The sequence below is a fragment of the Schistocerca nitens genome, chromosome 4 (genome assembly GCF_023898315.1).
Source record: "Schistocerca nitens isolate TAMUIC-IGC-003100 chromosome 4, iqSchNite1.1, whole genome shotgun sequence".
Lineage (NCBI taxonomy): Eukaryota > Metazoa > Arthropoda > Insecta > Orthoptera > Acrididae > Schistocerca > Schistocerca nitens.
In genome coordinates, this window is record NC_064617.1 from 609979440 (window position 1) to 609994788 (window position 15349).

Genomic DNA, 15349 nt, shown 5'->3' on the forward strand with positions numbered 1-15349 from the left:
TGTTTTAAACCTGAGATTGAAAGCAGAGAGATTTTTGGGAAAAAATTAAGTGTATAATGAAAGGATAGGCTAATGGGAAATGGAGGTGATGTATTTGTCGCAGTATACAAGAAACAAATCCGTTGAGATAAAAACTGAAGCAGCATGTGAGATTATTTGGGCAAGACTCAGTATCGTGGTGAGCATAAAATAGTAATTGGGATCCTACTATTGCCCACCAGACTCATCTCCTAATGTAAGGAAATACTTTCGAGAAAATCTCAGTTCACTTGTACATAAGCTCCTCAATCATATCATAATCTTCGATGGAAACTTCAATTATCCAACAATTAATTGGGAAAATTACAGTTTTGTTATTGGTGGACACGCCAACATAACTAAATGCCATCTCTGAAAAGTACATAGAACAGGTAGTTCTGAACCCCACTCATGATGCAAGTATCTTAGATCTAATGGTAACAAACAGACCTGACCTCTCTGAGGAAGTCAATGTCGAAACTGGTGATCTTTCACAAAATGTAAAGAAGTTCTAGTCATATGTAAAGGCTGTTGTGGCAACAAAGTTAGTGTCCAGTCACTAGCAAATCAGACAGGAATGAAGTTGAGGGTAACAAAGCAAATCTGAAATACTTAACTCTGTTTTCAAATGTTCCCTTACAAAGGAAAACACAGGATAATTGCCTCAATTCAATCCTTAACCACTGAAAAGGAGAGTGAAATAAGTGTTAGTGTCCATGGTGTTGCAAAACAGCTGAATTGTGGCTGATTAGGCCCTCTTAACTATAACCTCTCGTAGATCCCTCAAACAAATACCCATTCCTAGTAGTTGAAAGAAAGCACAGGTCACACCCATTTACAAGAAGGGCAGTAGAAGTTATCTACAAAACTATCTTAGAATATCCCTGATGTTGATTTGTTGCAGAATCTTAGGATATATTCTGAGCTCAAACATAATGACGTATCTTGAACAGAATGACCTCCTCCTAGCATGTATTCCAAAATCATCGATCATGTGGAACCCAACTCACTCTTTTTTCATATGGCACACTGAAAACTTTAGATCAAGATGTTCAGGTAGATGCAGTACGTCTTGATTCCCAAAAAGCATTTGAATCACTGCCATATCTGCAGTTATTATGAAAAGTATGACCATATGGAGCACCGAGTCGAATTTGTGTCTAGACTGAGGATTTTTTGATAGAGAAGATGCAGCATTTTATCTTGGATGGAGACTCATCATCAGATGTAGAAGTAATCTGGGTGTGGCCCAGGGAAGCGTGTTGGGACCCTTACTCTTCATGATGCACACTAATGATCTTGTGGTCAATATTAATAACCACCTCAGACTTTTTGCAGATAATCCAGTTATCTACAACAAAGTACTGTCTGAAAGAAGCTGCATAAATATTCAGTCATATCTTCATAAGATTTCTAAGTTGTGCAAAGATTGACAACTTACTTTAAATGTTCAGAAATGTAAAACTGTGCACCTCACAAACGAAAGATATGTGGTGTCCTACGGCTGTAATATCAGTGGGTCACAGTTGGAATAGGCCAACTCAAACAAATACCTGGGTGTAATGGTTTGTAGGGATATGAAATGAAATGATCACATAGTCTCAGACAGGGATAAAGCAGATGGCAGGTTTATTGGTAAAATACTTGGGAAGTGCAATCAGTCTGCAAAGGCGACTGCTTACAAATTGCTCAAGTGTGTGGAACCCGTACCAACTTGGATTAACAGGGATATTGAATGTATACAGAAAAGATCAGTACATATGGTCACAGATTTGGTTGACCCAAGGGAGAGTGTCACAGAAATGCTGAAGAAACTGAACTGGTAGGCTCTTGGAGAAGAAATCCTAATAACTGATACAGTGGGATGCACCCTCTGCCATGAACTTCAAGTGGTTTGTGGAGTATATATGTAGATGTAGACATAGATGTACATTATCATCTATCATGATATCCTGAAATGAAGCACTTCCCACCTAAGACCATTCCCATCACCCTACAGTGGTGCTCCATCACCCACCCAACTGCCCCAAGACCCTAGTCTATCACTACGCCACTCAAAGTCTCAACTCCTTGCCAGTGGGAAACTGCCGCTCTGAGAGCCACAGCTTGTACGTTCACAAGATCACTGTATGTTCAGCCCTTGTTATTTTCAATGTTTTCACCAGGCCTTTTTAAAAGTAAGTTTTTCAAAAAGATGTAGCCACTGAATTATTATAGACACGATAGTGGGAAAGGAGAGGAACAAAGAAGGGGGTGCATCGGTAGAGAGAGGTGCACAATAACTGTGAGGGGATGGAAACTGGATGGAGGTGATAGGACAGAGGGGGCAGACACTGCTGGGTGTAGGGTGTGGGAACAGCAGATTACCATAGGTTCTGGCCATGAGAGCTCCCATCTGCACAGTTCAGAAAAGCTGGTGGTGGAAGGGAGGTTCTAGATGGCCTGGTTTGTGAAGCAGCCATTTAAATAATCAAGCATGTTATGTTCAACTGCATGATGTGCCATAGGAAGGTCCACTTTGCTCTTGACCACAAGTTGGTGGTGGCTATTAATTCTGGTGGATGGCTGATTGAGTCATACCAATATAAAAAGCTGTGCAATGATTTACACAGAGATGGTATATGACGTGTCTGCATTCAGTGTCTGCCCCCTCTGTCCTATCACCTCCATCCAGTTTCCATCCCCTCACAGTTATTGTGCACCTCTCTCTACCGATGCACCCCCTTCTTTGTTCCTCTCCTTTCCCACTATCGTGTCTATAATAATTCAGTGGCTCCATCTTTTTGAAAAACTTACTTTTAAAAAGGCCTGGTGAAAACATTGAAAATAACAAGGGCTGAACATACAGTGATCTTGTGAACGTACAAGCTGTGGCTCTCAGAGCGGCAGTTTCCCACTGCAGAGCATGTGGCTGGTGGTTGCTACGGGGCTGTGATGAGCAGCTAGCCTTGGAAAAACCTGAGCGGACATTTGGCAGGGGCACGTATGGCTGCGTTTGCACACTTGGAGAAATTTATATGCCAGAGAAAAATTGATTAAAAACAAAACTAAGCGTGACACAGAGGTGGGAGTTGGCACTCATGGACAGAAAAATATGTAAAGCTAAATTATCAGGATGCGCCATAAAAATATATAATATTTTAAAGGTTATTATTGTCTTAAAAATTGTAAATTTATGAAAGTTCAAAGGCTAATATCTCGGCAATGCTTTGGCCGATAAACATAAACAAAGTTTCTATGGATGTGGATAGTAGAGCTGCATCAAGCAATCATAGCTGATTTAGCATAATCTGTACAATTTTTGAATGATAGATTGGAATATGTTATTTGACTGAGAGAAACTGTGTTTTTGTTACTAAATAAATTTAAAGAGACAAAACTAGCGGCAGCATTCTAAAGTTTAAAGAGATAGATGATTAATTAAATATGTCTTTTTATTTTTTTATTTATATTAAGTATCAAAAATCCGGGAAAAGCAATATCACGCCACAAGAACATTATTTGTGAAAAAATGGTGGCAGATACAAAAAATTGTACTTTAGATTGTTATTACCTGGAAAATTTCTGTATTTTTCAATGTATCATTAGTGTTTTTGTGTTTAGTTTTAGAATATTCATAAATCTTTTTGTCAAAATTGTTTTGAGTTATGCAGTTGTTTCGAGGATGGATAGGGTGGCCATTATTGAGACAGTTGAGTTTGAGCAATGCTAAGAGCTGGATATGCCACCCATCTGGGGGTAGTATTGGTTTGGTAGCCATGTTCGGGGACAAGTGTACATGTAGTGACGTTCGAAAATGATCACGTTGAGCGCAATAGTGGATTAGGACAGCAGACAACAGTGTATTTTGTGAACTGTGAACAGATTGTCAAGTGTCATGATCGTGACATATGAATTTTATAGCGAATTGTTGTAGCGTCAGTTATTAACAGCTGCCCTTACGTAAAAGCCCCTCAGACTGCATTTCAAATGTTTAGTGATTATATTGAAGACTTTAGTGGAAAAATAGAAATAAACCACTTGTTAAAATTATAAATCAATGTGAGTGACTATTTTTAAATTTCGCTGCAATACCTGCCTGCATTGTTTTTATATATTTCAGCCTGAAAATTGAGTTTACGACAGGTGTAAGCTGGCACCCTATGACGAAAAACATAGCCAATCATTGAGACTAGCCACATCTCTGGGCCGTTCAATTAAGCTGAGTGTTGAGTATAACAAATATACAGATGGGGGCTCGAGCCAAATTATTCAACTACAGTGCGTAGTGCCCAGTACCTTCGTAATCTGCTACACTGAATTATCATTCTCATCATCATCATCATCAACAACAACAACAACAACAACAACAACAACATCAACATCATTGGTTTTCCACAACAGGTGCCCACATGTGGTTTATGAGCCCTCTCTACTTGTGTCTAAATATTTAACATTCTTCCCTCAGGACTGTATCCTCCTTCTGCAGACTTCCTACTGGTCTTCTACCAATCACATCTTTGTGTAGCCATCCATTGTATTGCTCTCCTTCCCTTATCAATTCATTTGGCATGACTGAACAATCTCAAATGGGCTCTTGTCACATTTACTTTCAAGGATATGTACACCCGCACCTTTTTCCTTTTTTTTTTTTTTTTTTTTTCATTTCTTACCTTTTAATTCCTAGTTTTCTGGATCATAGCCTGTAAGAAACTTCATTTCTGTGATGAACAGTATGTTGTTGACTGACTGTTGTACTATGTTTCTAGGGCATATGTTATTGTGGGGATAAAGTATGACTGAAGGAGAGGTAGATGTTGTTGTTAAGAGGACTTTTTCGTTCCAGTGTAGATTCCAAATGTGATGGCAGAACTGAGCTGATTTTGGAGTTTGCTTATGGATGTCATGCTTTATCCTGTTACTGCTTGAAATGATGCACCCAAGATAATTTTACTGGTCTACTGTTTCCAGGTGTGTTCATTCCAGCCATACTTTTCCTTTATAGTTCTGCCTGTTGACTGACACTGCAACCATTTTTTATTTATTTATTGTTAATCCATGTGTTGTTGTATGGTCATTCAAGGGGCCACCCTCTCCCAGACTACTTTCTCTATTTTTTCTCTATTACTCCATATTACTACATCATCTGCAAATGCAAATGATTTAATGTCTTTATTGCTGTCTTGTTTCATTCCGTTCATAACTTCTTCCAAAAATGAAAAGGCATAGCCTTGTTGAACTCCTTCAGTTATTTGGAACCAATCGTAATTAATATTTCCTATCTGTAAACTGTAGCAACCTTCATAAGACATTTTAACTACCGGACTTAGTCTTATGGGCAAATTCTTCTTTCTTATGCTCTTCCAAATGGTCTTTCTTGGGACACTATCAAACACTTTCTCACAATTTAAAATCTAAAAACATATGTGTTAAGTCCTTGCCTTCTCCAGTGTTTTTCTAGCAGCATTATGTTTGATTCTGGAAATTATTTGTGCAGATAATCTCTTATTATCAGCATTCATATGTAGACCACATTGTGTGAGTTGCAACCATGTGAAGGTGTATGCATCAGTCACTCCCATGTGTGATTGCCCCAGACTGTTGAGTAATTCCTGAGTCCCTGTTTCAGAATGTTTCAGCCATAGCTTGTCATTTCACTCAAAGAGTGACAGGCGCATCACGTTACTGCATGTGATGGCATGCTCAATTGCATAGTTGAGGTTACAGTCTAAACTGTCCCCTGCCACCTAATTCACACTACAAGATCTTCACAATCCAGTCAGCTACCCTATTCTTAACGTTACTGATGCCAACTGCTGCTCTCAGCTGTTCTAATTCTGACTGTGCTAGTACCAGATAAGCTTTCAGGTTTACGGTTAATGCTCCTTCTTCATAAAAAAAAAAAAAAAGACGCATAACAACTACATAGCCAAAAGCTAGACACATCTCCATTCAAGCTGGTTGCTTCACAGCATCCAACCTGAAAATGAAAAATGTGTAGGCAGTCTTCAATGTGTTAACTATTTCTCATTACCCCGAGGTGTTTTCCACACTTGTCCATTGTTATGTTGTTATGGTTTCGGGGCACAGGCAGAGGCAGGTTTGGGGCTGGGGACTAACAGAGATTGAGACTAGGAGGATTATTGTTCAGCACAGCATATAATTACATTAGAATTCTTTTAGATCTTCATTTTTCACAATTTTACTACAATTTTTTTTTATTTTCAGTGCTGAAATATTGTGAACATGTAGGTAGGGTATGTAAATTTTGTTACATTGACTTACTAAGAGTCTGAGGTAATAGGCACCAAAATTCTCTAACAGTTATAAAGTATCAGTATGTTTCATTGTAACTGCATGATTACAAGCTGTGAGAATTCCTCATTTACTTTAACGGTTGAGAAATAATTGTTATTTCTATGTCAGAATGGAGCAAAATGTCCTAGCTATAACCAGAAAGAGCAGTATGAATTTAAATACAAGTGACAAAGTTGATGTCTTGTAAAACTGAAAAATCTTCCCTGTTACAAAAGGAGTGCTCTGTGAGACATCATGTCTACAATGGATGGTACGTTCCTCTTCTGTCGCATAATTGCTATAAGGCATTAGGTCTTAACATAACATGAACACAGAGGGAACAATGACTTTTTACTAGTCTTCTTCAACTTGACATTTAATTTATTATGCCAGGAAAAACTCCAATAGGAAACGAATAAAATAAAATCAATATATGTTGGTTGTTGTATATCACCTGCACTTTTCCGCTAATAACCAATGTGATTAATTTATAAAAAGACATTGTTCCAAATTACTACACAAGAAGGAAGAGAGACAATAGTAGCCTCACAAAAGGTAATTAATACGGTTCAAAATTCAGATTTAGTGACAAATCAGTTATTGTATGATAGTTACAACATATGTGAAAACTCATAATTAAATTTTCATGTGCCATTCATAAATGGGACCAAATAAATAACATCCAACCATACAAATTTTGTAATGTCAAGTTTAATGGGATACAGTATAAATTTTCAGTTACCTTTCCAAAACTGCTTCTTGCTGTTTCAAATCCCTGAATCTGTAACCTTTTTTTTGCAAGATCCAAGGGGTAGACTAATGTCTTTGCACAAATTCCAGCCAGGGAACCACAGATCAAGGACTCATACAAGGAAATCTGTGTATTCCTGTTAGTGTCTTGTCCTGCACCTGTGAAATTGTATTAATTGCCAGTTAAAAATTATGAAGAGAAGGGGTACTGTGCACACACAGATGAACAATGTATACATCAATAAATACCAACTGTAGAAATAAATATGGAAAATCAATAAAAACCAACTGTAGAAATAAATATGGAAAATCAAGAAGAATAAGCTCATGATATGAAGGTAGAGTTTTAAATTATCATCACTGTTGTTTAAATTTTATGCCAAAGATGCATTCTAAACCCACAGTTATACTCACCAAGCCAACCAAGCCACTATACAGTGCCTGACAAAGCATACATTATATATCAATTTCTTTTATTTCCATCTATGATCACAAAACTTCTGGTCCTTGTATTATATCACTGTCTTTCTCCATACTTACACAGAATGAGGGAAAAATGACTATATGTACATCTCTCTACGTAACATATTCTCTTTTATTTTACTTCATCAGTTGGGCCTATGGCTGATTTTCCTGCAGTCTGAACAAACATATAGAATAGGTTCTTCACCATGTTGCCAGTAACAGATGTCCCTCTGGGAAATGGATGGCAGGTTTGATAGGAAGAGTAATGTGTGCTCAGTATGTGTGGTAGGAGATCTTTCCAAGCTATTGAACTGACGCTACTGATGATTTCTCAATGCACTGAATATAACCAACTGCAAATCATATCTTGTGTCAGCATGGATCATGTCTACTGCCTAAGTTTGTGAGCCATATTTGATCCCTTTATATGGATAGCTGAATTGATCAAAATAGCTTGCCTCACAGGCAAAGTGAAAGCATGACTCATTTGCAACACCATGCCCAGATATGGGTTTAGTCCTCTAGTTAGGAGCTAAGTAGGGGGCATAAATCAAAGGCTCAAATAATTTTGTGATGAATTCCAATGAATATTTCCTTACCTCTGCTATCAGGCAGAACACTGAATGTCCCCCTTCATTTGGTCAGGTATGAACTACACAGCAGGAAAACATTACTTGGGTAGCATTTGAGGCAGAGGAAACCCTCCACAGACTTCATGATGAATTACATTTCTGGAGGCTAAAGATGTAACATACGTTTGGAAAAGTATTGTACATCATACTTTTGGTACATATATGCCAATCAACATTATGAGATGTGGAAAAGATTTGCTGTGGATCAACACTACATTAAAAAAGCTGTTGTGCAAACAAAGAGTGCTTCATCAAATATTTAAGCAAACAAGTGCTGAATGAAGCCAAAATAAATATAAAACAAACAACGAAAAAAGTGTACCTATATTATGAAAAGGACAGCTGCTGCTCACCACATAGCAGAGATGAGAGATGCTGAGTTGCAGATAGCCACACCAAAAAGACTGTCAGAAAGTGAGCTTTCAGCGAACAAAGTCTTTGTTGAAAATAGACAACATACACACACACACTCAAGCAAATGCAACTCATGCACACATGACCACGGTCTCTGGCAGCTGAAGCCAGACTACGAGCAGCAGCGCATGATGTGACAGTCAGTGGGGGTGATGTGGCCAAAGGTAAGGAGGGTGGGGCCTGGGGGAGCGGAAGGGATAGCAGGTTAGGGGTGGGGTACAGTAAAGTGCTGCTTGTTGAAGCATTCAGGGATGAGGCAGAGAGAGGGTAGGGCAGCTAGTTGCAGTCGGGAGGTTCACCAGAGGGTGACCGGGGGGGGGGGGGGGGGGGAGAAGTAAAAAGACTGAGGGTGCATTGGTAGAATAGAGGGATGTGTAGTGTGGAATGGGAACATGGAAGGGACTAGATGGGTAAGGACGATGACTAATGAGGTTGAGGCCAGGAGGCTTACATGAATGTAGGATATACTGTAGGGAGATACTGTAGGGAGAGTTCCCACCTGCGCAGTTCAGAAAAGCTGCTGTTTGTGAGAAGGATCCAAATGACACAGGCTGTGAAGCAGTCAGTGAAATGAAGAATGTCATATTGGGTGGCATGCTCAGCAACAGGGTGGTCCAGCTTTTGCTTGGCCACAGTTTTTCAGTCGCCATTCATGCGGAGAGACAGTTTGTTGATTGTCACACCCATATAGAAGACAGCACAGTGATTGCAGCTTAGCTTGTAGATCACATGACTTGTTTCACAGGTAGCCCTGCCTTTGAAGGTATAGGTGAAGTTTGTGACCGGATTGGAGGAGGGGGTATGGGAGGCTGTATGGGACAGGTCCTGCATTTAGCTCTATAACAGGATGTGAGCCATGAGGCAAGGGGTTGGGGCACGGGTTGTGTAGGATGTATGAGGATATTGTGTAGGTTCAGTGGGAGGTGGAATACAACTGTGGGAGAGGTGGGAAGGACAGTGGGTAGGACATTGCTCATTTCAGGGCACAATGATAGGTAAGCAAATGTCTGGTGGAGAATGTAATTCAGTTGCTTCAGTCCTGGGTGGAACTGAGTCATGAGGGGAATGCTCCTCTATGGCCAGACAGTGGGACTTTGGTAGGCAGTGGGTGACTGGAAAGAAAATCACGGGAGATCTGCTTTCTTACAAGATTGTGAGAGTAATTACGCTATGTGAAGGCCTCAGTGGGACCTTCAGTATATTTGGAGAGGGATCAGTTTTCACTACAGATGCAAGGGTCACAGATACCTAGGCTGTATGGAAGGGATTTCTTAATATGGAGTGGGTGCCAGCTGTCAAAGTGGAGGTATTGCTGGCAGTTGGTAGGTTTGATACGGACAGAGGTACTGATCTAGCCATCCTGCAGTTTCCATGTTTAGTGAAAAATGTGTCAATTAATTCAGGCACAAAATTTTAATGACGTGTAATGAAAAATCCAAATAAGATTTTGTCTCACATGAAGTCAGTAAACAGATCAAAATTATCTATTCTGTCACTCAAAGTATCATACTGGTACTGAATGGGATAATGACAGGGAGAAGGCCAATTTACAGTATCTGCTCTTTTGAAATTGTTTCACTGTGGTTCCTTCTTTCAGTCATCACCTGAACACCAAACTGAAGAACAATCCACAAACAACATTAGAATAGAAAATTAATTAAAACTGCTCAACACAGGGAAGGTAACAGGACTTAATGAAATCCTGTACAATGTTTATATATTATGAGCAAGAACTTCTTCCCCTACTAATAGTAATTTATCACAGATCACTGAAGCAACAAAGGATTGATAGCAACTGTAAAAGATGTAGGTCATTCCTGTATTCAAAACAGATTGTCATATGTTAATCTGTTTTAGGATTATAAAACACATTGTAAGCATTGTCAGCTGCCTGAGACTGCAGTCATGTGTGTGAGATGTGTATGTGTGTGTGTGTGTGTGTGTGTGTGTGTGTGTGTGTGTGTGTGTGTGTTGTTGTTAACAAAGACCTTAATGGCTGAAAGCTATAATTGTGAGAATCTTTCTGTTGTGCCTATCTGTGACTCAGCATCTCCGCTATATGGTGAGTAGCAACTTTCCTTCTCTAATATTAAAACACGTTTTAAGATATTTTGGACACTGGATATCTCCTCTATATGAATGAATGTAGATTCTGCAGGGATGCTATATTTATTTACTTCCAGCAGCATTAGATACAGTTTCACACTATTATTAAAAGAATGGAATACAAGGTTACAAAATATTGGACTGACTCTGTAAGTGGCCTGTGAATTTCCTTGCACACAGAAATGAACATATAGTTCTGAATGGGTAAAATTTTTAGATGTAAAAGTAATTTTGTGAGTGTCCCAAGTGTATGTGAGAGGGCCTAATCCATTAGAGAACAGTGGAAGCTCCATGAGGCTGTCTGTAGATGATGCTGTTGTATGTATGACAGTTGTAATAGCAGAAAACTTTGATGTTTTCTTTCTAACTCTTTCTTCATTTCTGTAATCCATGCTAGTTCTGATTTCTTTTTTCTCAGAAATACAAGAAAATTTGTTACATTAATCTGTTCTCATTCATTCAGTATAGGTGGTCCAGAGAAAATTAATCTTCTCTCATTATTTATCTAATAGTCACACTTTTGAGGATCTCTATTTTGTCTAGCTTATAGCTCATCACTACACTTTTACATGCATAAAAACATTTTGGTCTTAGTATTGCGATATAGTGTTACAGTTTTTTTTGCTAGATATATGTTTCTTGTTGTAGATATTTTTTGTCAAACTATATGCTCTTTCCAATGGAAAATCCAGGATGGAAAGGTAAGATTGTTACTCACCATATATCGGAGATGCTGAGTCACAGACAGGCACAACAAAAAGGGTGCAGTTGGTATGATAGATGGAGAGCAGTAGGGGGAGGGGGTGAAAGAGGAGAAAAGTAAAAAGACTCTGAGTGCATTGGTGGAACAGGAGGCTGTGTAGTGCTGGAGTGGGAACAAAAAGGAAGATAGGTGGGTGAAGGACAATGACAAACGAAGGTTGAGGCCGGTGTGTGCGAGTTGCATTTACGTAAATGTGTGTGTGTGTGTGTGTGTGTGTGTGTGTGTGTGTGTGTGTGTGTGTGTGTGTGCGTGTGTGTGTGTGTTATCTAATTCAGAAGAAGGCCTTTTGGCCAAAAGCTTACATGTTTAGCATTCTTTTTGTTGTGCCTATCTGTGACTTTGCATCTCCACTATATGGTGAGTAGCAATCTATCCTTTTCATAATATTGTCATATGCTCTTTCCATTTTATTGATTCTTATAACTATTGCAAATTTTTCTAGAACAGCCTGGTATATGGGTTCTCCAAGATACATAAATTTACTAATTTATTTGATTTTACCTATTTGTGTTTCTATGTATTTTGGTGCATTTTTATATTTATCTTTTTTTTTTCTTTCAGTTGAAATTTTAAAGCAGTGTGGTCAGTAGTTCAGTCATAATTGGGAGTCAAAGTTAAGACTGAGATTTTGAAAATTAGATTAAAAAATGATACCGTAATAAACCCTATTCAGATGTCAAATAGTTTTAACGAATGCTTCTTAAATGCATTGAGACTGAATGTAGATATAGCAGCCTACCAAGACAAGGTATATTTCACAATCTTGGAAAACGACCCAAACACATCTTTTAAACAGGTTGGAAAAAAAAAAAAAAATACCCACATCTGTAATAAAGGGAGTGTATAATATCATTTCATAACTACTGTCAGCTATCATAAACCAATCTTTGGGATGCTTCAAAAATGTATTAAAATGTCCAGAGATAAAATCACTATTCACAGAGGGATCAACAGAAGATATGGGGAATTACTGCTCTATCTCTCTTTACTGGTACTTTCTAAACTGTTTGGAAACATTGCAGCAAAACAAATTAAAAAATTTCTTACTGTAAATGACAAAGTTTTTAAAAATTAGTTCAGATTCCAACAAGGAAAAAGCACTGTAAATATAATCAATAAGTTTACTCCTCATTAGGTAATGGTTGCAAGGTGACAGGAAGATTCTCTGATCTGACAGTAGCTTTCAGTTCAGTGAACCACTCCTTACTTCTATGCAGATTACATATATACAGAATTAGAGACAATGATTTACAGTGGTTCACCTCTTACTTAATAGATAGGAAACAAAGAGTAATTATAACCTTAAATTCAAGAAATTACTCCTCAAGCTGGAAAACAATTGGGCAAGGAGTCCTGCACGGTTTGATATTGGGTCTCTAATTGTTCCTTTTCTAATCAAATGACCTGCCTCTCACTACTGATGCTCATTCTAGTTTTATCTGCTGCAATACATCACTTCTGATTATCTATCTAGCTAGCTAGCTAAGTCCTGTTCTAGTCACTACTTTTCCAAAAGCTTTATTTGAGCAACTGGTTCTCCCAGATGTCCTGAAACTATTGCAAAGCAGTCTGCAAAAGCTGGGCAGTTTCCCTTAATACCATTTCATTTCCTTCCAGAATTTTTGGTTCAATTATTTTATAGTTTTTCCGGTCAATCTGAATGCCAACATCAAAAAGCGGCAAATGAAATAATTACACTGGATGTTTAGTATGTTTCAAAATGATCAAGAATTTTGGTTTCAGTGTTGGCCACTCATAAAACAAAACTAACTAAATTAAATAATTAAAATTTAGAAATTTTAATTAGATATGTTGGAAATACTTTGACAGCACACGGTGTACAGCTTATTTTTCAGAAAAGGTATTTTAGAAATCAGTTTTTTGACACTTGGATGTATGTGACCTGAAAATTTCTGTAATTTCTATTGTAATAAAAGTTTTAATTTTTCAAAATTATTAATGGTGATGGGGTACTTTGCAAAATTTCAAATTATTATGAAGTTGATCATACAGTTATCAAAAACACATTTTTAATATATCATGGTTTTGAAGATTTTCCTACTAAACCTAATAAACCAAATTACCTTTTGGGTTGTGTTTTGTTCCTTAAAAGTGAAATTGAGAAAAAATCAAAAAGTATGTATTGCATTATTCTGAACCCTTTATATACCTACCAAATTTTGTCAAGATCATTTATTTACACTTGGGAATTTTCCCTTGCAAGTGGGAATGACACATAACCCTGACTTTCAGCATCATACTATACATTCAAATGAAATATTTCTTCATTTGGGCAAAGCTGATGAAAAGGGAGCTGGATGTAAATTTTGTACATTTTAATACATGACCAATAAGTGGCCATTGTGAAGGAACCACAGACAAAACCAAGACAACTATTTTAACTGATGAAATTTCACTTTGATTAAATAAGGGAAAGAAAAGAAACTATACAGGTTCATATTTACTGAGAGCTGTACTTTAGTTTGACAAATACGACTTGCAGGTGATATAATTTGATACTCATTGAATTTACAGAACACATCATGTTGGAACGCCATACAGTTTTGAATCATTCAGTGCATTCACCAATACTATTGTGGCAACACTGACATGCCATAACATCTGTGGCGTGCAAAAACTCTTTGGGCCACGGCGGCCATTATGTTCTGTCTGTGTGATACTTTCGTTGTGTAATGATGTATATCTGAAGTGTGACAATAAATGTGCTCATTGTTTTACAAGTGGATCAACGGGTTGTTATTTATAACAATAAGGACCCAAACACCCACATTGGTGACCCCTACGACAGTTTGTGATGCTCTTCCCACGTTCTATCTGAGTTCAATAACAATAACAATCGTGCGTGTGTACGAGCGAACTGCCTGTATTGTCATGTGGCCTACGCAATGAGGTGTACCGCCGTACGATTTCTACGGTCAGAATCCGCCCATGCCACAGACAACACGTACGTACCGCCCGCCATCTTGCCTCAAGATCGTTTTTTCGAACATACAGGATGAAGTATGAAAAGAGATCCCGGACATTTCACCGCTAATGTCGCACGCTCAGGGGTGCGCAACACCCCCCCCCCCCCCTCAGAACTTTGCACCATCTTTCGGAGCAGTGCCACTACACAGCTGCTACATCATCCGCGCAGTGAATCGGTTCCACGTCTGGCTACGCACTGCCTCAATTTTCTGATCGAACTGAACAGTGTATAGTGAATGTGACCTCTCCTAGTACCTCGCCCACTTTTGCTAGACATCAGACAGCAATAACGACCGATCCGAGGGGTGTAACAGTTTACGGGCCCCCAGGTCGCCCCTCCCCCCGGCCCCCCTCCCCTTCCCCCCCTCCCACCTTCCCCCTCCCCCCCTCCCCCTCACCCCCCCTCGGCAGAAGCCATATTGACTGCTCCCACACCTGTGGCTCTTACACACCCAGTGGTCATGGATTCCAAACCAACTAAGTTACATAAACTGCCGACTTTTGCAAAAACGCAGCCCAACACATGGTTCACATTAGTTGACTATTTTCGCCGCCACAGACATTTGACTAAGAAGAATCATGCTTCATGTATTTGGGGGGACATTTGCACGACCATTTGGATTTGATTAGCGACATTGTGATCAGCCCGCCGCTTTCACCAAAATATATGAACGCGAAAAGACTCATTTGTGAAATACTTTCTCGAGCTCCAGACGAGATTATTCATCATATCATTCACAAAGAACACCTGCACGACCTCATCCCTTCGGGACTATGGCAACGACTACGCGCTCTCGCACCTGTTGATTTGCTACCCGATACAGCGTTATGGTCGATGTGGCTTGTCAAAATACTGGAAGCATTACAACTACAGCTCCTGCCTCTCACAAACAGCACTTTGGACGAGAAGCTTTTGGTCGTGGATCGAGCTTTCAGG

The 15349-nt window shown here is 38.9% G+C and overlaps 1 protein-coding gene across 9 annotated transcripts in view; it reads right to left on the reverse strand.

Annotated features, from left to right (window-relative positions):
* LOC126251974 (mitochondrial thiamine pyrophosphate carrier-like) overlaps window positions 1-15349 on the reverse strand; it is an 83905-nt gene that overhangs the window by 25611 nt on the left and 42945 nt on the right. For all 9 annotated transcript variants that reach the window (XM_049952739.1, XM_049952745.1, XM_049952746.1 and 6 more), the window contains one exon: window positions 7037-7203. In XM_049952739.1, the coding sequence (XP_049808696.1) occupies window positions 7037-7203 (167 nt within the window). The remainder of the gene's footprint in view (window positions 1-7036; window positions 7204-15349) is intronic.